The 23,716-nt window shown below is 35.1% G+C and overlaps 1 protein-coding gene, 1 long non-coding RNA gene and 1 other non-coding gene across 3 annotated transcripts; all 3 read left to right on the top strand.

Moving 5' to 3' along the window:
- Positions 1-411: 411 nt before the first annotated feature.
- On the top strand, positions 412-3,278 carry LOC142166531 (uncharacterized). The gene is made up of 3 exons (XR_012696941.1): positions 412-444; positions 2,900-2,965; positions 3,085-3,278. It is a non-coding gene; the product is annotated as an uncharacterized LOC142166531 (long non-coding RNA).
- A 7,763-nt stretch (positions 3,279-11,041) lies between these two features.
- Positions 11,042-15,398, top strand: LOC107817050 (acetylornithine aminotransferase, mitochondrial). The gene is made up of 3 exons (XM_016642824.2): positions 11,042-11,590; positions 12,801-13,235; positions 14,521-15,398. Exons 1-3 carry the CDS (start codon positions 11,168-11,170, stop codon positions 15,058-15,060), a joined length of 1,398 nt encoding a protein of 465 aa, XP_016498310.2. The 5' UTR covers positions 11,042-11,167; the 3' UTR covers positions 15,061-15,398.
- A 994-nt stretch (positions 15,399-16,392) lies between these two features.
- Positions 16,393-16,465, top strand: TRNAK-CUU (transfer RNA lysine (anticodon CUU)). The gene has a single exon. It is a non-coding gene; the product is annotated as a tRNA-Lys (tRNA).
- The last annotated feature ends 7,251 nt before the right edge of the window (positions 16,466-23,716 follow it).

The following is a 23,716-nucleotide window of genomic DNA, read 5'->3' as shown; positions in this document are numbered from 1 at the left end:
GGCCCATGCATCCCCACAGTCCACTCACACCCAGGCCCAGCTCCCTCAAGCCTCTCAACTCCCAACCCAAGCCCAATCAATTTCCCAAGCCTGAAGCCACTACACATTACTCATTACTCATTAGGGCTTGGTTAATGCTTAGTTGCTTACTGCTTCAGACTCAGATTTCAGACTTCAGACTTCACGCTTCGACTGGAGAAGTGGAGATATCATCGAGAAGAAGAAGACGAGAATCGAGTCATCGACTGGACGATTGAGACTCTGCGAGTCTAGGATATCACTTTATCACTTATCAGTCTGCGAGTAGACGATTCTCGTCTGCTTACTGCTTAGAATCGATTCGATTCCTCACTCACAAATTCCGGGCAAATGAAGTGTCGAAGTCTCGAAGACGCTGCTGTCATGTTCCAGTGTTCCGAGCTCGATTCAATTTCAATTTCAAAGGTATGTTTCGCTTTCTTTTGGTTGTACTGCTAATTGAATGAACTGTTGTTCCGAGCTTTTCGCTTTAGTAGGAAAATATCATCTGTATCACATTCATGCTATTTAATTCATTTGTAGATTTTTGTTTCAAAATAACTGTTACTGGGATTGTTACTGATAGCTAGGTAGTTAAATTTGTAGATTTAGTTGTAGGGTAGCAACTAGCAAGGTAGTTAATTTGTTGATTGTTACTGATAGCTAGGTAGTTAATTTGTTGATTGTTCATTTATATTTATATTTGTTTTATTTTGTATAGATGGAAGATACAAGTAAAGTAAGTGATGTTGGTTCCAGTGAAAGTTTACCTATTACGGTAGATAGTAACACCAACACCATTGATACTCAAGATTCCAAGAAAAGGAAAGCAATGCAACCTAGGTCTGACGTTTGGAACCATTTTGATAAATTTGAGGTTAATGGGGTTGGGAAAGCACGGTGTCGATATTGTAAACAAGCTTATGCTGCTAATTCATCTAAGAATGGAATAACAGGATTGAAGAATCATTTGCTTAGATGCAAAGAATACCCACTTAAAATTGCAGAAGATAATAGTCAAATAAAGCTAAATTTTCAATTTTGCCAAAATGATGAAGAATCAATTTGGAAATTTGATCAAAAAGTGGTTAGGAGGGCCTTAATTGAGATGATAGTTACTGATGAACTACCATTTAGCTTTGTAGAAAATGAAGGCTTTAGGAAGTTTATGAGAAAAACTCAACCACTATTTCGTATTCCTTCTCGTAGAACAATAACAAGGAATTGTTATGAAGTTTACGGTGAATTTAGGCAAACTCTAAGAAGTTCTTTTAGAGAAGCACAACCAAAAATTTGCCTAACAACAGACACTTGGACTTCATTACAAAGAATAAATTATATGTGTTTGACAACCCACTTCATTGATAGGGATTGGAAGTTGCATAAAAGAATACTTAATTTTTGCCCTATCACTAGTCATAAGGGTGAAGAGATGGCTAAAGCTATTAGGGATTGTTTGCTTGAATGGAAATTAGACAAGGTTTTCACTATTACTGTGGACAATGCTTCTTCAAATGATGTCACTGTCAAAGAATTGTCTAAACAGTTAGATATGTGGAAAACTAATATGATGAGTGGTAAACATCTTTATGTGAGATGCATGGCTCATATACTAAATCTAATTGTGCAAGATGGTTTGAAAGAACTTGATGCTTCTGTGACACGTGTTAGAAATATTGTGAGGTATGTGAGATCTTCGCCTGCAAGGACCTTAAAGTTTAAACAGTGTTGTGCACATGTAAAGGTAGAATGTACCAAAACGTTGTGTTTGGATGTTCCTACCAGGTGGAATTCCACCTATTTGATGTTGGATACAGCTCAACACTTTGAAAAAGCCTTTGACAAGTTGCATCTTTTTGATGATGGATTTTCTGCATATCAATGTTCTCATCTTTGTGAAGATGGTGGTAATGCAGGTCCTCTTGAATCTGATGATTGGGTGAATGTGAGGAATATTATAGAGTTTCTTGCACGATTTCACGAGCTAACTAAAAAAGTTTCAGGTTCACGTTATGTCACTTGTAATTCTCATTTTGAGGATGTATCTGAACTTTGTTGTCATTTGAAAATGTGTTTAGCTAGTGAGGATGAACATTTGAGAAAAATGGCTCAGCAAATGCAAGAAAAGTTCAAGAAGTATTGGGGTGAGCCTGAAAAGATGAATAAAATGATTTTTATTGCTTCCGTCTTGGATCCACGTAACAAATTTGAATATGTTGAGGGAGCACTTGAAGAACTTTTTGGGGAGGAAAAAGGGAAGAAAATAAATGGTGAGGTGTATGCTTATATGAATTCTTTGTTTGGAGAGTATCTAAAAAAGTATTCAACCGAATCTTGTCCTCAATCTCCATCTAGTTCTACTTCATCTAACAACACATCTAATACACCTAGTGGGAGTGTTATAAGTGCATCAAAAATAAGGACTAAGCTTAGCTTGAAGAAACAAAAGGAAGACAATGGAAATGGGGGTGCTAAATCGGAGTTGGATAAATACATTAGTGAAGAACAAGAGCCTTATAGTGAAGAATTTGATATCTTAAGTTGGTGGAAAACACATGCTCCCAGATTTCCTATTCTTTCGGAGTTGACTCGTGATGTGTTGGCAATTCCAATTTCTAGTGTGGCGTCGGAATGCGCGTTTAGAACTGGTGGCCGTATTCTTGATTCATTTAGGAGTTCATTGACTCCTAAATGTGTGCAAGCTCTTATTTGTCTTCAAGATTGGCTTAGAGAAGAGAAGAATCCTATTAATGTTGAAGAAGACTTGAAGTATCTTGAGGAAATCGAGCTTGGTAAGCTTTAATATTTGTGTGTATTTTAATTCAAAATAATATATCATGCTTTTTCTTTTGTATGACATATTTGGTTGTATTATCTTTAGATATGGAAAATAATGGAAGCACTACTAGCATTGTTTGATGTATAGTTGCAACTTGCATCTTGAGTGGTAAGTTTAATACTCTATTTGTTTGGTGATAACTGATAATGATATACTTAATATTGTGTAGTTCTGTTTTATTATCATCAAACTATAATATTCTAACTTATGATTTATATTTTTTTTAGGTTCAAGTGCAATCATGCCCCGTGCTACTGCTCAACGCCCCGTGCTACTGCTCAAGAGTCATGACTGTTTGTTGAGGGATGCCCTCTCTGTTTTTATTGCACTATGTTTAACTGTTTAAGTGTTAAGACTGTGCAGACTTGCAGTTGGACTGTGTTGGACTTGTTAAGACTGTTTTTGTTGGACTGTGTTTAAGTTGTTGGACTATGTTAAGTGTTTAACTGTGTAATCAGTACTGTGCAATTGTGCATTGTGCAATTGGCAGTTGTGCAACTGCAGATATTATTCTGCAATTGCAGATGTTATTCTGCAACTGCAGATGTTATTCTTGTGCAGTAATATAGTTGTGCAACTGCAGATGACTAGATGTTATTCTTGTTTCACAGTTTCAGGCTTTCAGGTTTCAGCCATGTGCAGTTGTGCTTGACTGCTTGTGCACGTTCACGTTGTGGACTTGTGGATGTGCACTTGTGCAGTTGTTTTACAGTTTTAGAGTGAAAATTATAGTGTCAAATTAAAGTGAAGAAGATTGTGTTGGTGTTTCAGGCTTTCAGCCATGTGCACGTTCTTGTGCTGTGCATGTCCAATTGTCCACTTATATATTGAAAAACAGTGCATAGTCCACTGTTTGTTACTTGTTAGCACAACACTTAAAACTTAGCAGTTAGCACTTAGCAATTAGCATTGACTGTTAAAAACCGAAACCGTACCGATACCGTACCGAACCAAAATAAGAAATACCGAACCGTACCGAAATAATTTGGTACGGTATTTGGTATACACAATTGATAAACCGAATACCGAAATACCGAACCGAAATTCTAAAAACCGAACCGAAATACCGAACGCCCACCCCTATATATAGTTATTAAAATAGTTATTTTTGCAATTTTTTTCTAATACTTATTATACATGATATTTTTTTGCATTGTTTTCCTTAGAATGCCCTTTTTTACTAGCATTTTACTTTTTTTTGGGGGGGGAGGGTAAAAAAGCTTACTTCACAACACACTAATGTATTAGTTTTAATTCAACATAGCGTTAGCCTGAGTCTCGACAATAATTTAATTTTCATGTAATTTTTTTTTTGATGAACTCGTTTGATATTATATTTAGATTTAACAAATTTCGATGAACTCATTCGATGAAACTTTTACGGGGCATTTGCATCTATACTCGTTTTTTGTGTCACATTTTAACTTGTGTCCGCTTTGCAAAAAAAATTGCAAGCGTACCCACTTTTTCGCATAATTTCAGCACACGAGGCTGAAGTAGCAAAGACAATCACGCAAAACTTCAGCATTCTAGTAGTCGGGCCTGAAGTTCAGCTTTAGAGCTGAAGTTTTTGTGGTGTAACTAGGAAACTTCAGCTCTAGAGCTGATGTTTTTGTGTTGTAACTGGGAAACTTCAGCTTTAGAGCTGAAGTTTTTATTCTATATTTGATTAACTTCAGCATGTTGCAGGCCTCTTCGGCATATTAGTCTCTGCAGCCTTGCTCTTCTCAACCTTGGATTAACTTCAGCATGTTGTAGGGTATATTAATATGGAGAATTAATATAATGCTTATGTAATTGACTTTAGTGTATTCCCCTTGATTTAGTCATTTTCCAGTTTAATACTTTCATTTGAATAGACATAAACAAGGCAACTAGAAAACAAATTATAAAAAGACCCTGTCAGATTTACCTTTTTGCAAATGAAAATATTAAACTGAAGAACATTGATACATATAATGCTTCTGGAAAAATGTTGTTTCTTCGTAGAAGAAGAAGAAGAAGAAGAAGAAGAAGAAGAAGAAGAAGAAGAAGAAGAAGAAGAAGAAGAAGAAGAAGAAGAAGAAGATGAAAGAGAAGGAGAAAGAGGGCTGTAGTTATTTAAAAAGTAGATACAAGTTTAAAGTTTTTAAAAAAATGGGTATATGTTAAATGGGGCGACCAAATAGGGCGCCCGTACAATTTCTTCAACTTTTACTTTTCACTTTTTTATAATATTGAACAAACATGGACTATTAATGCAAGTCTTAGATTTCTAAATAATGTATTTGATCAGGCAGGACACGGTGCGACTTCAGATTTTCGAGGACATGCTTTTGATAGGAAGATGTTGAGGTCGAGCATTAGGGTTATAGGTTAGGAGGTAGTCGAGCGTTTTTCCTCGTTGTACCGGCTAGTCTGATAGTGTTGTGTCTAGGACTGCTAGCGATTTTTGTTGTGTTTCATACTTGTATTTATTATTATTATTATTATTGTTATTATTATTATTATTATTATTATTATTATTGCCCATCTATTTATTTGCAGTCTCTTACGGTGCTGATATTTTTTTTTGGTTTCTGTTGTTATTACTGATCTTTGGTTTTTGTTGTTGTTATTGATCTTTTGTCTATGAGTCGAGGGTCTTCCGGAAATATCCTCTCTACCCCTCCGAGTAGGGGTAAGATCTGCGTACCCTTCCCAGACCTCACTAGTGAGATTTTACTGGATTATTGTTGTTTTTATTGTATTTGTCAAAGAGCTACCAAAGAGGAATTTGGGGAAAAGGTAATTATATGGAGCATGCGCGTGGAAGAAAAATGAGAATGGAAGTTCAGTAGTAATTTATGTGAGTTTTTAATTAAACACAAGACAGGTGTTGTGTGAATGTGGGTCAGTCACGTGTCACCAGCCTTATATTCTGAGATTCCATTTCCCATTTCACCAACTCTTGTCCCAGCAGCAGCCACTTCATTATTTTATCAACAGAACAAACAAAAAGATGGGAATCTGTTTAGTTGGGATTATTTTGCGTATGATTTAACAAAATATCGATTTCTTAATCACAGTCAGTGCTTGTTCTAGTACAAAAAAAGAGTAAATTTTAGTAGTAACAAATCATTATTTCTGTTATGAATACTAAAAGAAGAAAAAGAGTATTGTAGAGAAAAGTAGGGAGAGAGAATTCTTATTGATTTTGGGATGATTATTTTACAATGGAATAGAATTCCTTATTTATAGGGAGAGGGTGACTTAGCCACCAAGTAATAAACCCTAGAATCTCTCTAAATATAGACATTCACCATAAATAAAATTCTATTTATAACAACCCCCCTTGAATGTTTATTCAACAGATAATGTGCCTCATTAAAATCTTAACTAAAACAAAACCCAGCAAGAAAATAATTCTAGAGAAGGAAAAAGAGTACACATATCTAACAATACACCTTTTGGTTGCCTCATTAATAACCTTGCAAGGAAAACCCAGTGGGACAAAACCCTGTGAGGAAAAAAGAGTACAACGCGTATTAACTCCCCCTGATAAGAGCATCAATTCACATCCTTGAGCCTTCACGTTCCAATCTTGTGCACCATCTTTCAAAGATCATTGGTAATGATTCGATAAACAAATCAGTCATATCAACTTGTATGAATATGTTGCACCTTGAAACTATCATTCTTGATAGAAATGTAATGTCTTCATATAATGTCGTGGAATAGCCTTTTCAATATCTCCATAGAGGTATTCTCGCCACATTATCATGCTTATAGTTATAGCAAGATACATATGTGCACAAATTGCACTTAGGATGTAGTACTTCAGGACCAAGAATTGTACATGCTTTAAACAATTTAAATCCTCCGGGGATTATCGTATAAGTTAAGTCATATAATAGACTTTAATTAGACGCATATCAAGTTTTTTTATGTCATGCTAGACATAAAATACATGAAAGTGATTGCATACACCTATTGACTTTATACTTTCGAGTGTTTGAATAACATAGACAAAACTATATGTCTTTCATATGAAACTAATTCTACTTGAATTGTTTCTCTTCCATTTGGCTAATATTTTTGTGTCTGTATTCGACAAACTTAAGATCCTCATCTATACTTAAAGCTATCATAGATGTCGACGACGAACATTTTATATCGGTTCCAATATTTTTTCATAAAGACATAACATGGAGATCTCTTCATTCATATTTTCAAGTACCTGAATCTCTCCTGAGATTTTATGAAGTGTTATGTCATGTGATCTTCTAGATCACTTGCCTCTTTTATTATGATCATTTGCTCATCTTCTTTATCAAGAAGTTATTTGAAACCGATTTGTCTATATTCTTTAAGCGTACCATAGACTTTGTCCTTCTAGGACTTAATATGAGCATTTGCAATGAGAATATAATTACTTTCTTTGGGTCAGCAAATGCGCCTGACATGCTTTGCAATATATTGTAGATGAATTATCTATTTATGAACTTCAAGTTCATATTATTGTATTCGAGGATCTAGATATACAAATGATAATTCATTCCACGTAACTTTTTCTCAACTGCTTATCATATCTCCTCCTCATGTTAGAAAAACTAACTTGGTTCCTCAACTTTGAAAGCTCATCTTTGTGTGTCATGGTGTTAATTAAAATATACACCGCACATCAATAATAATAAGATGAAATTATTTGGTTCCTGATCCTGAACCACTTGTGACGGGAGAATGTAATATACTTTCGTATATAACCTATATCAAACTGATATAGATAACTTTGTTCTCATAAGCAATAGTTTAGCTATTAAGTGGAGGCACTCAATAAATTATTTTGCTAAACCAACTGTGATGTAAACCAACTTATCTAGATGAACTTCTTGAATAGAAAATCTGAAAATTATGCTCGAAATTAAATTATTGAGCAAGTTACCTCGCATAATACCATGTTGCGGGTTAATAATAATTGCACATGTAACCATCTCATAAATGCATCTTATGTGGTATACATGACAAGTGAATGGGCCCATATTCACTTTTGATATTTCCAGCATTCATGAGATTCAATCCCAATTTTAGTTGGTTAATTAATTAATGAGATTAAGCAATATGAGAGAATTCGTAAAGAACTTTCTAGTTCTTTAATATTTACCCACGTGAATTCTCTATTATTTTTGCACATCATACTTAAATTGATATGGCTAAACCAATTATGCCAACTGAATAAATTATCGATATTGATAAACTTCAGATTTACACCATGACGTGTGCAGTTATCAGTAAACTCCAAGTTTATTATGATATGAGTTTTTATATCAATAAACTTCTACTTTATTGTGGCATTCTTTTATTTGTGTAGTACAAACTGGAGAATAAAATGGGTAGCTTTTCACATACATATTATCGCGCTACAAGTTGTAGTAATAGAAGATATTAAATCTTTTCTTTATTTATAGTCTCAATATAATCAACCGTTTTCGCGTATACTTTGAAAACTGAATTAGTTTCTTTGAGACTTACTACAACACAATACCTTATTGGTAATCAATTGTGTTTCTCCAAAATAGTGATAATTGGCTCTTCCAGAGCTCTCAATTAATTTTGTACTACCACATATTCATAAACATCCATATGGTCATATATCTCTTTCAAGGAGAAAGTTATACCATTATGGTCATGGTCGTGCAAGATATGTTTCTTGCATCATTGTTGTCCTTTAATAATCACATTGCCAAAATATTTTGGCGTGCTATAGGTACGTGACCAATGACCATTCATGCCATAATAATGACATTATTTTCTTATATCATCTCAAACCTCCTTCTAGAGGTGAGTGTGGTATATTTACTACCACTAGCACGTTCATATTCTTCCAAAAATGAATATGTATTCATAAATCAGATATTGTCACATTCACATCATGAATGGACCATAATCATCTATATGTGTTTTATAAAATCTCATGTCAAATCGATAACAAATATTACTTTCACAGAGTGAAGGATTATTTTGAGAATCATTATTGTTCTCATTACCACAATAATGACGATTATAATTTCGTCTATTGCCAAGTCCACATCCATTGATACATTCATAGCAATAATTTTGTCTTCTTTTAGACTTATCATATACTGCTATCACATTCTCTTAAGGGAATGAGAATGGAGCAAATTCAATGGGACGAGTTTTCAATTCTTTGCCCACAATTATACATGAATTTGATCATGACAAGACATCGAAATTTTACCACTTTGGGTGATTATAATTTCTTTCAAACTCCATTAGAGTTACAATCAAAATTTATTGTCTTTGCTTGTATTTAAAATCAAATTATAGAATTCAAAAATTTAAAAGAAAAAAATAAGGTAAAATACTTACCTTCAATTCAGAATTTATTCCTGAAGGAAGTTCATGGAACAATTGACAATCATTATGCCCAATCCCGAAACTTTACTCAATTGGTTAGAGTCTCGTGCTGATAACGTGTTATGAACAATAAAAGAAGAAAAAGAGTATTGTAGAGAAAAGTAGGGAGAGAGAATTCTTATTGATTTTGGGATGATTTACAATGGAATAGAACTCTCTATTTATAGGGAGAGGGTGACTTAGCCACCAAGTAATAAACCCTAGAATCTCTCTAAATATAGACATTCACCATAAATAAAATTCTATTTATAACAATTTCAAAAAAAACACTCCAGTTATTTTGATTAGTCTATTATTGTACGTGTTTATAAATTGAACGAGGTTAAAGTTTTTAAAAATTTACTATCAAAAGTATTTTTTTTCCTTCTTTGTTTTATCAAAATTATCTTTAACAATGTAAAGTGAAACAAAATCCTTAGCCGGTGAGAGTTGAGACTAAACAAAGAAAGGAAAACAAATTTCATAAAAGGAGGTAAACATAAAATTGAAGGGTCAACTTATTTAATTTAGGATGTGAATTCAATATCAATCTTTTAATTCTTCCAAAATAGTACATTTTAAAATTACATTGAATAAAATAATATACCATTATCTTAAAAATATACTGACACACATTTATTTTTAATTTATCTAAAAACAATGATTTTTTTATTTAAAAATAATTTAATTTTAAGTTTTTATTGATTTATTTTACTTTAATTAGAAAATGTAAAAGTGGTTAAACAAATGGGCGAGAGGAAATACTTTTAGCTTAATTCCAAAAAACGGATTTTTTTTTTGTTGTTGTTGCAAATAATGCATAGGAAAATACTCAAATAGTACTCTATCCATCTCATATTAACGGTCGTGGTTACTAAAAATAGTTGACATAAATTATTTGTCATTTAGAAGTTCAAGATAAAATTGAATATTTTTTCTTTTTTTTACCCTTAGTAATAATTGTTCTTGAAGATGGAGATAAATACATAAATAGAATAAATATTCAATAAAGAGAAATTATATTTTAAGACATAAATACAGTAGAATATACCAATCCCTTTCTTAATTAATATTTCTTACAACTTGTTTGGATGGTTGTCACATATCGTTTTATAATGTATCGTATCGTATTGTATTGTATTGTACCGTACTGTATCATTTGATGAATACAATATTTGGATGGATTGTGTTGTTTTGCCGTCGTTTCATAGTATCGCGCACTAATAATATGATGAATAAGCTTGCAATATTATAAAGAAAAATTATGATATAGTATATAAAAAGGTAGGGTAAATGATAAAATAAAATTATTCAATAATAATGAAGGGTAGAATTGAGAGAAAAAGACAAAATAACGATGTGATCACACACCAAATCAGTCGCTACATAAAGTGACATATTTTACGTTACGTGATGACGAATTTAACAATACGATACAATAAAATTTAAATAATAATCAAAATAAATACTCCCTCCGTTCTAATTTTTGTGAACTTGTTTGATTTGACACAGAGTTTAAGAAAAAAATAAAGACTTTTAAAATTTGTGATCTTAAACAAGTCATAAAGGAGCCCAGAGTATTTGTGTGGTTATAAAAGCTTCTCATTAGGATAAAATTATAGTTTAAGCTAAATTATTATCAAATTTAAAAAATAATTATTTTTTTTTTAACGAAAACAAAAAAAAATAGGTTCATATAAAACGAAACAGAGGGAGTATTATATTTAAAGTAATAACACTAGATAACAACCATGCTGTTAAGGAAGGCGTAAAAGAGAAACATACTCTATATAAGACAGACGTACTAGTTAAATAAGGTGCGTTTATTTTGGCTGGTTGGAAACTTGAAGCCCTTGGCTTAGCACCTCTGTCATACTATTTGATTGCAAAAAGCTTCTTTCTCTTCTCCCTTTTGTGAAATTCCCATCTTCAGCAATGAGCTGCTATCCATATTCATCATCCCTTTTCCTCAACAACAACACCCTCTCTCCGGCTTCGACCCGTCTCCACCGTACCTGCAACAGTGCTAGATTCGGCCTCAGAATCTCCGCTTCCCTTAACGTGGAAGTGCACGCACCCGATTCCAACTCTTCTTCCAATCCACGAATCACGAAGAGCCAAGAGTTGATGGAGGAATCTAACAAGGTATTCGTGGGTACTTACGCTAGGGCTCCGTTGGTTCTGTCCAGTGGCAAAGGATGTAAATTGTATGATTTAGAAGGGCGAGAGTATTTGGACTTGACTTCTGGTATTGCTGTGAATGCACTTGGACACGGGGATCCTGATTGGATTACTGCTGTTACTCAACAAGCTAATACCCTCACCCATGTTAGCAATATTTACTATTCTCTCCCTCAGGTCACTGCCTCCACTTTTTTGGTCTCGCATTTTTATTTACTTATTAGAACATTTTACTTTGGATTTATTATCCATGGGGATATAAAAAGGGTTTTTTTTTTTTGAATTTTCTTTACTGGATTCAAATTTTCCTTTCCATTGTTTTCGGGTTCTCGTGTTTTTTTTTTCTTCCATTCAAATAAAGAGCTTTACTTGGGAATTTTACAGTGCATAGGGATTAAAAAGAATGAGCCTTTTGCAGTTTCTTACTGCTATTTTTGGAATGCAACAGGCTCAAATAGAGTGGAATGGATATAGGTGATCATATAGCCGAGCGGACTAGTTTGGGATTGAGGCTTAGTAGAAATTTTTGTTGTCTAGGCTTCTTAAATAGTCAGAATGAGGAAAAGGAATATTACCCAATTATATTTTGGTGTGCTTACGCTAGAGTGCAATGAGTTGATTACATACATCAAGTGACCAGAAATAGAGTATCTGTGGTTCCGGATTAAATATAAACACTAGTAGCTTATTGTGGATTCATTTCATGCAACTGAATAGTCTGAAATGATAGTTGGAACTTACGAGCAACAACAACAACAACAAACTCAGTGTAATCCCACATGTGGGGTCTGGAGAAGGTAGTGTGAACGCAGACCTTACCCCTACCGTGTGCAGGTAGAGAGGTTATTTCCGATAGACCCTTTGCGCAAAGAATAACGAAAATAAAGTAAGTAACAGTATCAACAACAATATAATAGGAACAAATGGCACAATATGTAGTATAAAGAATCAGAAAAAATACACAAATAGTACTACTACTACTACTACTAATACTAACGACTACCTGTCAACCTTCCACCCTAATTCTCGACCTCCACCCTACTCTATTGAGGGTCATGTCCTCGGTAAGCTGGAGCTATGACATATCATGTCTAATCACCTCACCCCAATACTTCTTTGGCCTACCCCTACCCTTACTAGCAGATGGAAGTTTCTTTTTTTTATTTTATGGATTTTTTGGAAGGCAGTCGTGAGAGGGGTCTTATTCAACAGAGCTTTCCTATACATTTTTGTTCAAGTTGTTTCTATGTATGTAACTTGATATATCACTTAATTACCTTCTTAACTGTAATTCTGTATTATAATAGCTTCAAGGAATCTATTATCCTCCATTTGCTAAAGGAACTTTGTGTTTTACACTAACATATTATTCTATTATTACTTGCAGCTTGAGCTTGCAAAACGTCTTGTTGCTAGTTCTTTTGCAGACCGTGTTTTCTTCTCAAACTCTGGAACAGAAGCAAATGAAGCTGCAATTAAATTTTCAAGGAAGTTTCAACGGTTTTCACATCCCGGTGAGAAGCAACCTCCTGTGGAGTTTATTGCCTTTTCCAATTGCTTCCATGGAAGGACCATGGGTGCTGTTGCTTTGACAAGCAAAGAGCACTACAGGTCACCTTTTGAACCTGTAATGCCAGGAGTTACCTTCCTGGAGTATGGCAATATTCAATCGGCCACAGAGCTAATTCAGAGTGGTAAAATAGCTGCTGTGTTTGTTGAACCAATCCAAGGTGAAGGTGGAATATATAGTGCAACAAAAGAATTCTTACAAGCGCTGCGAACTTCCTGTGATAGTGTTGGTTCGCTTCTTGTCTTTGATGAGGTAAGAAACTTTCGAATTATATTGCTGCCACTTTAGTCTACGGTATGATTATGTCTCATCAGAAAAGCGTATATACAGAAACAAATTTTTTGATCAATAACACACGGATGTAAATTAGAATGTCTAATGCATCTTTTTGACAAGATAATTTCTCTGGTATTCATCAGAAATCAAGTATATGAAAAATGTTCAGAGCTTTCCACTAGAAAAGTTCAACAGTTTGGACTTAAGGTGTGAAGAGCTTTTGAATGAACTTGATCCCTAACATTTTCAGCACAGTGGATTGTGCTATGGTCCTTACCATTAACAGTTTGAGAGGACAATTCCCCACTAGCTTATATTCTATGAAGGGAAAGTGGAAACTGTTTTATCCTTTGAGTCTCCTCTGTTCGAGTTTTTAGGAATTTTTCTAAGGGTGATAAGAATCATGCAATATGAAATGGGATTTCCAGTTATTGGCTTTAGCCAATATTAAATCGATGAAGTTGTGGCTTGTGGTTGAGTTGCAATAAACTGTATTAGATACACTTCTGTTCTTCAATATCTAGGCTAAAACTTATTATTCCATTTTCTATCTTTAACTTTTTCACCACACTACTCTTGAGTAAAGGCTTTTGAATAAACAGGAGTAATGACTGATATACTTCTTTTCTTCAGAATACTAAAAGAAATTGTCCTTATTTGGGTTCTTCATTCTTATATTTCAAATTAGTATTCAATGCTTTCATGTACTTCCTTGGCTGCTTGGTACTGTTTAAAATCACTTGGGTATCTGTGCAAATGAAGCTTTTTGTTTACCTGATTCAAATTTTATGAGTTGTGGAAGGTACTGGTTAACAATGTTTCACTAATGAATAGTGATTCCTAATTGCTTCATCAGAAATAAGACTTGCTATTCTTATTTCTTTATGTATGTTGTGAACATTAAGATTCAGTACACAATTTGAGAAAGTAAGATAATTCGTGAGTCAAGTCGTCAATATTAGATAGCTTCTACCATAAGCTGGTATATGAGAATAAGGTTTTATATGTTCATCGCATAAGATTTTTTTACATTGAATTGTATAGATAAATGATTCAATGAAAAATATGAGTGCATCTTACTTATCCCAAAAAGAAGGAAGTACAAGTGCTGTCTACCTATAAAAATGCATCACAAAAAGTGCTGCCTACCTATAACAAGACGTGATATGATGCCTTCATTCAAACTTTATGTTGGTAATTAATTTTTGACGGAATGTGTCAACACTCTGCTGGAGCTTCCATGTGTATCTTGTGTTATTAGGTTCAATGTGGCCTAGGACGAACTGGTCATCTTTGGGCACATGAAGCTTATGGCATATACCCAGATATTATGACTCTTGCAAAGCCACTTGCGGGAGGTCTACCTATTGGGGCGGTGTTAGTGACTGAAAGAGTTGCTGCTGCCATAAATTATGGAGATCATGGTAGCACCTTTGCTGGCGGTCCTCTTGTTTGCAATGCTGCAGTTGCTGTGCTGAAGAAGATTGCCGAACCAAGTTTCCTTGCCAGTGTCACCAAGAAAGGTCAATATTTCAGGGAATTGCTTGTTAAGAAATTAGGAGGAAACTCACATGTGAAAGAAGTACGAGGTGTGGGGCTTATTATCGGGATAGACCTTGATGTACCAGCATCTCCACTGGTTGATGCATGTCAACAATCTGGCCTTCTTGTATTAACGGCTGGAAAAGGAAATGTTGTGAGGCTTGTACCACCATTGACCATCACAGAGCAAGAATTGGACCATGCAGCTGAGATCTTATTCAATTGTTTGCCTGTGCTAGATAAGACCAACAAGAATTAGGGTTGAATAATGGGTTTTCTTGCACGTTCACCTTTATGTGTAGCTTCTTCACAGGACTATATGCGTTGCTGGTGTAGATCACTTTCACGAGTGCAATGTTAAAGGTATCATCTTCCGTGAAGTTCATGTTGTACCTGATTGTGTCCTTCTGTCGACTGAAGATTCATTTAGGAGGAATCTTATTTAGACTTTTCATGTAGAAGTGAGAATCAGTTTGAGTTTTAGATGTATTTTTCAAATTTCCACCAGCTGAATCAAGCTGATGGAATGTGTCCATTGTTACAAGATTATATCCATTGGAACTTGTGTATGAATAAACATGATGTCTCAGGCTGCAACCTTGCCTTGAAAGAGCTTATAATTTTCCACTTCACATAGATGGCGCTCGACTCTCCCTGTGCCATTGCCACTCTCTCAGTATCTCCTGAAGTATCAAACTAGCTCTGTTACTCATAAATATGTGACCATAAACTATCTCACCAGCATTCTGAGTCTGATATCCATTATGCACAAATACACTCAATACCATCTTCTATTGCCGGCTTCTTTTCCTTTATGGCCACTCTCAACTACAAGTGCACATGTACCAGTCTTTTGTTTTAGAGATGAAAATATTTTTGGGTCTTAGCGTTTTAGTGGCAAATCTAACCCAAAAGATCTAGTACAGTGTCATTGCTCCCCAGTTCCCAGAATACTGTCTTGGCATAAGAATTTTTACTTATGCTTTTAGTGGCAAATAACCCAATGTATTTGTTGCACTGACCAACGTGTGCACAGCTGCAGCAGAATTTGTTTGGATAAAGAAATTGCTTTAACTTGGTTTGTTAAGTAGGTTGAAACTTCCCCTCCTTTCTGAATTTTTTTTGACAAAAGCTTCTTTTAATTTGCAATTCTTTGCACATATTGCTTCAGTTTTCTCATATTTTTTCATCTTTTATATGAGGGTTATATTGGTTCTGATGTGGTATTCGTTTGCCTTTATGGTTTCCTACGTGCTTTGTGAAAATAAAAATTTAAAAAACAGAAGAATCCATGGTTATTTATATACCGCCATGTAAATTTTCTAACTTCTTCAGAACATATAACTGAATATCAACCAGAAAAATGAGAAATGAATCACCAAAATGAAGTCTGTTCAAATACTTGATACAGTAAAAAATCATAGCGAATTTCCCCTTGCTATTTCATCACAAAATGGCTTTGAAGCAAGGGACCAAGTTTTCCAATTTATGTGCTGAAAATCCCACTGAGTTGAACTAATTCATTTCGTCTTTCTTTATTTTCTTTTATTATGTAGAATAATAAGGATCATATGCATGTATTCTTCATCTAGCTCGTCTAGCTCAGTTGGTAGAGCGCAAGGCTCTTAACCTTGTGGTCGTGGTTTAGAGCCGCACGGTGGGCGTGTCTTATAACATTTTCTGCTATTCAATGTCGGCATAGCATTTTTTAAATTGAAATGCTTATTGCTTCTCCCAAGTTAATTATCCTCTATGCTGGCAGTTCTTTAAATATGAGTTGATTTTTGGCGATACTATTTCTACATTTTCCCTTAGTAGTAATGAAGTGCAGTATTTTGATTAATTTTGTCCGGCAACTGGAGTCAATAACATATTGGGGCATTTGCATCTATACCCGTTTTTTGTGTCACATTTTAACTTGTGCTCGCTTTGTAAAAAAAATTGCAAGCGTAATGCTGAAGTAGCAAAGACAATCACGCAAAACTTCAGCATTCTAGTAGCGGGCCTGAAGTTCAGCTCTAGAGCTGAAGTTTTTGTGTTGTAACTGAGAGTTTTTTTACCACCTATTAATATTACATATTAGAGCTGAAGTTTTTTTTACCACCTATTAATATTACATACTAGAGCTGAAATTTCCAGTTACAACACAAAAACTTCAGCTCTAGAGCTGAAGTTTTTGTCTTTGTAACAGGGAAACTTCAGCTTTAGAGTTGAAGTTTTTTTACCACCTATTAATATTACATACTAGAGCTGAAATTTCCAGTTACAACACAAAAACTTTAATTTTTTGTCTTTGTAACAGGGAAACTTCAGTTATAGAGTGAAAATGTGTGGATTGGTAATCCGAAATAGGTATACATCAAATCATATTAACATAAAGTAATAAATTGAGGTAGAAACTATATACTAATGAATTAATCATAATTAAGAGCTATAAATTTTACGTAAAAGACACATTTCGTGTAAGTATTGTTTTGATATATACACCAGCTACACGGGGCAAGTGCTCGTTGTAAAATCTCAAAGTAAACAAATGGAGAAAAAGCAGAGACTCACGTGAAATAGAAGTCCATGCGGCGTGAAGCAGATACTCCTTGAGCTGAAGTTTTTTTACCACCTATTAATATTACATACTAGAGCTGAAGTTTTCAGTTACAACACAAAAACTTCAAACTCTAGAGCTGAAGTTTTTTTTACCACCTATTAATATTACATACTAGAGCTGAAGTTTCCAGTTACAGCACAAAAACTTCAGTTATAGAGCTGAAGTTTTTAATTACAACACAAAAGCTTCAGCTCTAGAGCTGAAGTTTTTGTCTTTGTAACAGGGAAACTTCAGTTATAGAGTGTTCAATATAGCAACATGCATAGCATTTTGTCCATTGCTGTTAAGCATTTCTGAGCAATCTGGGCAGTAAGAAGATGCTCGTTAGCTATTCGCAACACACGGCATAACATGAATTAGGATCAATATGAGGGAAACCTAACTGCTTCTTCATTTCTCATCATTCTTTTTTTCTAAAGAAACAGCCATTTAGGTAGTATTATTAGTTTATTAAACGACACATTTAATCATACAGAAAGAGCAAATGCAATTTTATCACCATTCACCAGCCATCATCTAACCAGTCAATTGAGGAATAACAACGAACTTGGAAATTTCAATGATGCCAAAATCGTAGGTTTTTATATTGTTCTAAAATTGAATAAGAATGAGAGCCCCTAAAGAAGAAGAAGAAGAAGAAGAAGAAGAAGAAGAAGAAAATGAAGGAGGAGAAAGGGAGCTGAAGTTATTTAAAAAGTGGGTACAAGTTAAAAGTTTAAAAAAAAATGGGTATAGGTTAAATGGGGCGACCAAATAGGACGCCCCGTGTAATTTTTACTAACATATTTCTTGTGGCCTCTGTCATTAGAGGCGGATCCAGAATTTCAAGAGAATGGGTGCACCGTTGTGAAGAGGTGAATTACGTTTTCTGCTATTCAATGTCGGCATAGCATTTTTTAAATTGAAATGCTTATTGCTTCTCCCAAGTAAATTATCCTCTATGCTGGCAGTTCTTTAAATATGAGTTGATTTTTGGCGATACTATTTCTACATTTTCCCTTAGTAGTAATGAAGTGCAGTATTTTGATTAATTTTGTCTGGCAACTGGAGTCAATAACATATTTCTTGTGGCCTATGTCATTAGAGGCGGATCCAGGATTTCAAGAGAATGGGTGTACTGTTGTGAAGAGATGAATTTAGAATTTACACTTGATGAATTTAAATTTAGTCTCTTAGTAATCTTTACATATATATCTATATTCTGTGCCGAAAACAAGACCGTTTAGAGTGGAATTTAAACCATCAATTTTACTTGTAGAGGTGCACCTAATAATAATTGTACTAAGAGTCTTTGAGCATGAGTGCGCACACATATATTTAAGTAATTTTGAAAAAATATAACAATGTTATACATAGTTTAGGGAGAGGATTGTGGGTTCACGTGAACCCATACCCTTAACTTAGATACGCCTCTGCATGTCATAAACATTTTTCTTATAGATCATTTCACATGTATTTTAGTTGTCAAAAAAGCTTTGGTTGGTGATTTCACATGACAGCAGACTGGTTACTCGAATCAATTTACAATCTTAAATTTCTAGACACATTGCACTTCCGCTCGTGTTTGAGGTCTCCACTCCGTCCTAAGACGGAACAAAGAAGAGTGGAGAATCTCTTACTGGTTTTTGAAATTCGACACCAGGAAGTGTTTTCATACCTATCGACCAACATCGACTCATCCTAATCTCTAAAGAAGATCAACGATCCCAATTACTTTTACCTTATTCAGAAAGTTTTTTTCACAGGATGACTCGTATGAGGTGAGAAAGGCCCTTGCTCCGTTACTAAAAATAAAAAGTTGAGCACATAAATCAATAATACAATGTCTAAACATAACACAATTTTGGTACCCATCGACCCATCCCAATCTTTAAGGAAGACATCGACATCGACAATCCCAAGTTCTTTGACCTTAATTAGAAAGTCTTTTCACCCGGACAACTCGTAGGAGGTGAGAAGGGCCCATCCTCCGTTACCAAAAATAAAAGTAGAGCACAGAAATCAATAGCACAATGTCTAAACATAACACAATTTGCATAAACTAATTCGTGCATATAGAGGCAGAGTCGAGATTTAAAATTTATGGGTTCTGAATATGCAACCGTACCCCTAGCTCGTTAGTTATTGGGTTCGCAATTAAATATTTATATATATTTAATAAATTTTCTAATACAAATACAATGTCTAGGCAAAAAGCTACTGAAGTCGTCCGAACACGTAAATAACACTCTCCATCCGCCCGGCGCATACTTGCGAATTGCGATGACTCAGTAACTCATTTGTGTTTTGACTAACATTTGGTGCTTGGGAGTTCAGTAAAGGGTAGGAACAAAATTTACAGAAGAGAAACTGCAGAACATCATGGAAGAAAGAATATTGAAGAAAGAAAAAGGAAAAAGGTGTTGCCAGTTGGAACTGAACTAAATTTATCTGCTAACTTGCATCTCTTTTTGACAAGCCTAAAGCCATCCTATAATAGCTTACTATTACACCTCATGTTTTCGTAAGTGAGGGTACGTCGTAAATCAATTGATGTAAGCTTAGAAATAAGATTATATTTGGAAGCATATAAAGTAAGATAATCATGCTACCTTGGAGGCTACAAATATTTAAGATCATGAATAAGGAGTATCAAAAGGGTTGGAAAGCTTAGAAGCTAAAACAATTGAAGAAAATATGTTTCGTCGAAAGTCGATAAGTTTGGAATGTTATAACATGTACTTTGGGGGTGAGACTAGGGTTCTTAACATGATAAGGAGGTTATTCTATGAGTTATTTTAGTCGTATGATAGTCATTTGCTACGTTTTGAAGCCAAGCAAGTTGTGAAACAAAAGTTGGCAAAGGTCATCACAAGTTACATTCATAAATGTGCAGAAAATTAGGTCAAATATAGATGCGATTTTCTCCCAATTTACATGGAATTATGGGGTGATCTACCTACCAAATTGAATATCCACGAGTCTAGTTTCTAACGTATTAAACCGTTCATCAATACGATATCGGAGTATAGAGATATTCCCGTTTTTGCGAGACCGCACAAGCAACTCCCAATGGGACCCGTTTAGGCGGTGGTCGACCTACTTCACTTTATAAACAATTTGGACGCCTATTTTTAACTCATTTTCAACTCAACTTCGTCTCCAAACTTCTCCTAACCCTTATAAACAGATACCACAAGGGTTTAAAGTGATTCCAAAGTGATTACACCATATTTCAACATCAAAACTTAGTTCTAGTGAAGAACAACACCTCTTTGAGGTTGTATTGTCATTGAGGATTGTTGTGGGCTGTGTTTGGCTGAAATTCCAAGTTGTTGCTACTGGATAAGGTAAGTATAACAGCCTACTAATTGTGCTTGAGCTTTCTTGTATGTTGGTTAATGTTGGCCCAAGAAAAGGTGGAGTTTTGAAGATTGACAAAAGAACTCAGTCATGGACCAGATCCATCTTGTGAAGCATAGTCATGATCAACCTATACATGTGAGATGCACGTGAAGGAGATAAATCCTACTGATCAAGAACCAATATCTCCTGATCTGATCGAAAAGGTTGCATATTAGATAATGGGAGAAAGTCTCCTTATATGAAGAGAACACAATCTGGGATGAAGATAGCGTTAGAATTTGAGATCATCATGAACTCTTCTACGATAGAAGAGCAACAATTGAGTCCCAATCAAACTCTGATTACTACCTATTAAATGTCAGTGTTGTTCTCTTTTACAGGTAATGCACATACACAAAAGTTAAACTAAATTGAGAGAAAAAGAGCAAGGCGATTTTGCAAGCAATTTATGTGTGCACTCCTAAAGCTACTTGAACAAGATAGAAGAACCAGTTCCATTGTGTCTATCTTTAATTCTAGTTCAATTGTAGTAGGTGGTTTAAAATTGTACCTTTCAGCTTTCATAGAAGCAATTGTATTAGGTACCTAGAGTGTTCAAGTTATAGCTAACTTGAAGTTATCGCAATAGTTGAGGCTGTGTGCCACAACGGGATTAGAGTCAATCCTTAGGTTTACAAAGAGTTTTGTAAATGTTGCTTTGGCTCAGTGATATTAGTGGAAGTTTGGGAAAATCCTACTGAGTAGTAGGTCGTGGTTTTTTCACCTTTTGAGCCAGGTATTTTCCACGTAAAAATCTCTGTGTCCTTTATTTTTGTATTTATTATTCCGCAAGCAGTAGTAGTTGGAACACCTAGAAGAACCAGGTTCTTCTATAGTTCAGTTAAGCAAAAATTGGGTACCACACAAATCACCCCCCCCTATTGTGTGGTATTGACGCTTAAAACATCAATTGGTATCAGAGCGAGTTATCCTTAAAGAGGCTAACACCTTAGGAAAAGATCAAAATGAGTGCACCACCTGGAAACTAGGAAGGGCAATCCACTACTAGGCCACCACTCTTTAATGGTCAGTACTGTTCTTGGTGGAAGAATAGGATGAGAGATCACATCATAGGAGAAGACTATGAACTCGGGGACATAGTCACTGATGGTCCTCTGGCAACTACAAAGAAGAATGTTGAAGGAGTGGATGTGCCAAAGACAAGAGTTGACTGCACTGCTGAAGACTTGAAGAAATGGGAGAAGAATGCCAAGGCCAAGAAATGGCTTGTGTGTGAACTGGGTCCAGACGAGTACAGCAGGATTCAAAGTTGTACTACTGCAAAGGAAATATGGGACACTTTACAAGTAGCTCATGAAGGAACTCCTCAAGTAAAGAGATCAAGAGGAACACTGCTATATTCTCAATATGAGAATTTCAGTATGAAGGAAGGAGAATCTATCCAGGAGATGTACACAAGGTTTACAACACTAACAAATGAACTTAAATCTCTTGGGAGAATTATCCTTGAAGAAGACAAGGTTGAGAAAATCTTGACAAAAGTCTTACTAGTGACTTGGGAAAGCAAAATCACTGCTATTCAGGAATCAAAGAACATTGCTACCCTCAAGTTGGATGAACTGATTGGAAGCCTCACTGCCTATGAACTGAGAAGGCAAACCATGAAAATGGATGCACCCAAGAAGGAAAGAAGTCTGGCTCTCATAATAGCTGAAGGTTCAGATCTGGAGGATGATGAAATGGCCTTGATCACAAGAGATTTCAAAAAGTACCTGATGAGAGGAAAGGGTACTTCAAGAGGTACAACCTTCAACAAACCAAGGGTTCCTGAGAAACAGACCAACGAGGGTTGCTACAAATATGGTAAGACTGATCACATGATCAAGAACTGTCCTCAATGGGAAATTGAGTGGAAGAAGGAAAAGGTTGAATGAAGGAACATGAAGAAGGAACATGTTCAACCTAAAAGGAACAAAGGATCAACAAAGGCTATGGTTGCTACTTGGGGAGAAACATCAGATGAGGACTCAGAAGATGAAGCTGGCGATGAACAAGCACTTATGGCCATCGGAGAATCAGATAATGAATAAGAGGTAAGTATCATTCATCTCAAAGATAAGATTAAATTTCTATCTAAAAAAAGGTTGTCTGAGCTATTGCTAGACTTCATTGATGAGTTTGAGATAATAAACAATGAGAAGGAAGATCTGTCTAGGGAATGTGTGATCCTAAAAGCCAAGTGCAAAAATCTAGAATCTAGGGCTAATGAGAGTGATAATAAAAATGCTGAGTTAAAGAACCAGATTCTTGAACTTGACACCAGTGTCCTAGAACTTAGGTATGAGAACTTAAAACTGAAACTAGGAATAGGTAAAAAGAAAACTAATCACACATATCTCACCCTAGAAGAAAACTTAGGAAAAATGAAGGACGAGTTGTACAGGAAGGATAAACATATAAAAGTCTTAAAAGAAGATCTAGGGAAGGTAAAATATGAACTAGACATAACTTGCAAATGGAACAAGGCTTCTGATGCACTTTCCTGGCTACGAGAACATCACAGTAGCAACAAAAGAGGACTTGGCTATGGGACTCAAGCACCTAAATGGGATCCTAAAAGCAAGTACCTCACTCTTCTTGAGAACAAAATCTGCACACACTATGCCAAGATTGGCCATTACAAAAATGAATGCAATGCAAAAGAAAAGGCCAGTCAAAAGAACAAAGCTTTTGTTCAAGAGAAAAATAGACTGCCTGGGTGGGCTAAAGGGAATTTGATTTACCCCTTTGCCTATATAAAGGGACCCAAACTAGTTTGGGTTCCTAAGACTAACCCTTGATTTCTTTTTGCAGGTCCAAGTGAAGGGAAGTAGCCAAATATGGTACATGGATAGTGGGTGCTCAAAACATATGACTGGAAGTAAGAACCAGTTCCTTTCACTTGAGGACTTAAAGGGAGGTAATA

The sequence above is a fragment of the Nicotiana tabacum genome, chromosome 11, assembly GCF_000715075.1.
Source record: "Nicotiana tabacum cultivar K326 chromosome 11, ASM71507v2, whole genome shotgun sequence".
NCBI lineage: Eukaryota > Viridiplantae > Streptophyta > Magnoliopsida > Solanales > Solanaceae > Nicotiana > Nicotiana tabacum.
Note: the sequence above shows the minus strand (reverse complement) of the source record. Positions and strands in the feature narration are given on the sequence as shown.

Excerpts from the sequence above, each read along its gene's own strand:
- LOC107817050 (XM_016642824.2), top strand. The coding sequence starts at position 11,168 with ATGAGCTGCTATCCATATTCATCATCCCTTTTCCTCAACAACAACACC. Across the intron at positions 11,591-12,800 it reads TTTACTATTCTCTCCCTCAG|CTTGAGCTTGCAAAACGTCT; the intron begins GTCACTGCCTCC and ends TATTACTTGCAG. Across the intron at positions 13,236-14,520 it reads CGCTTCTTGTCTTTGATGAG|GTTCAATGTGGCCTAGGACG; the intron begins GTAAGAAACTTT and ends TTGTGTTATTAG.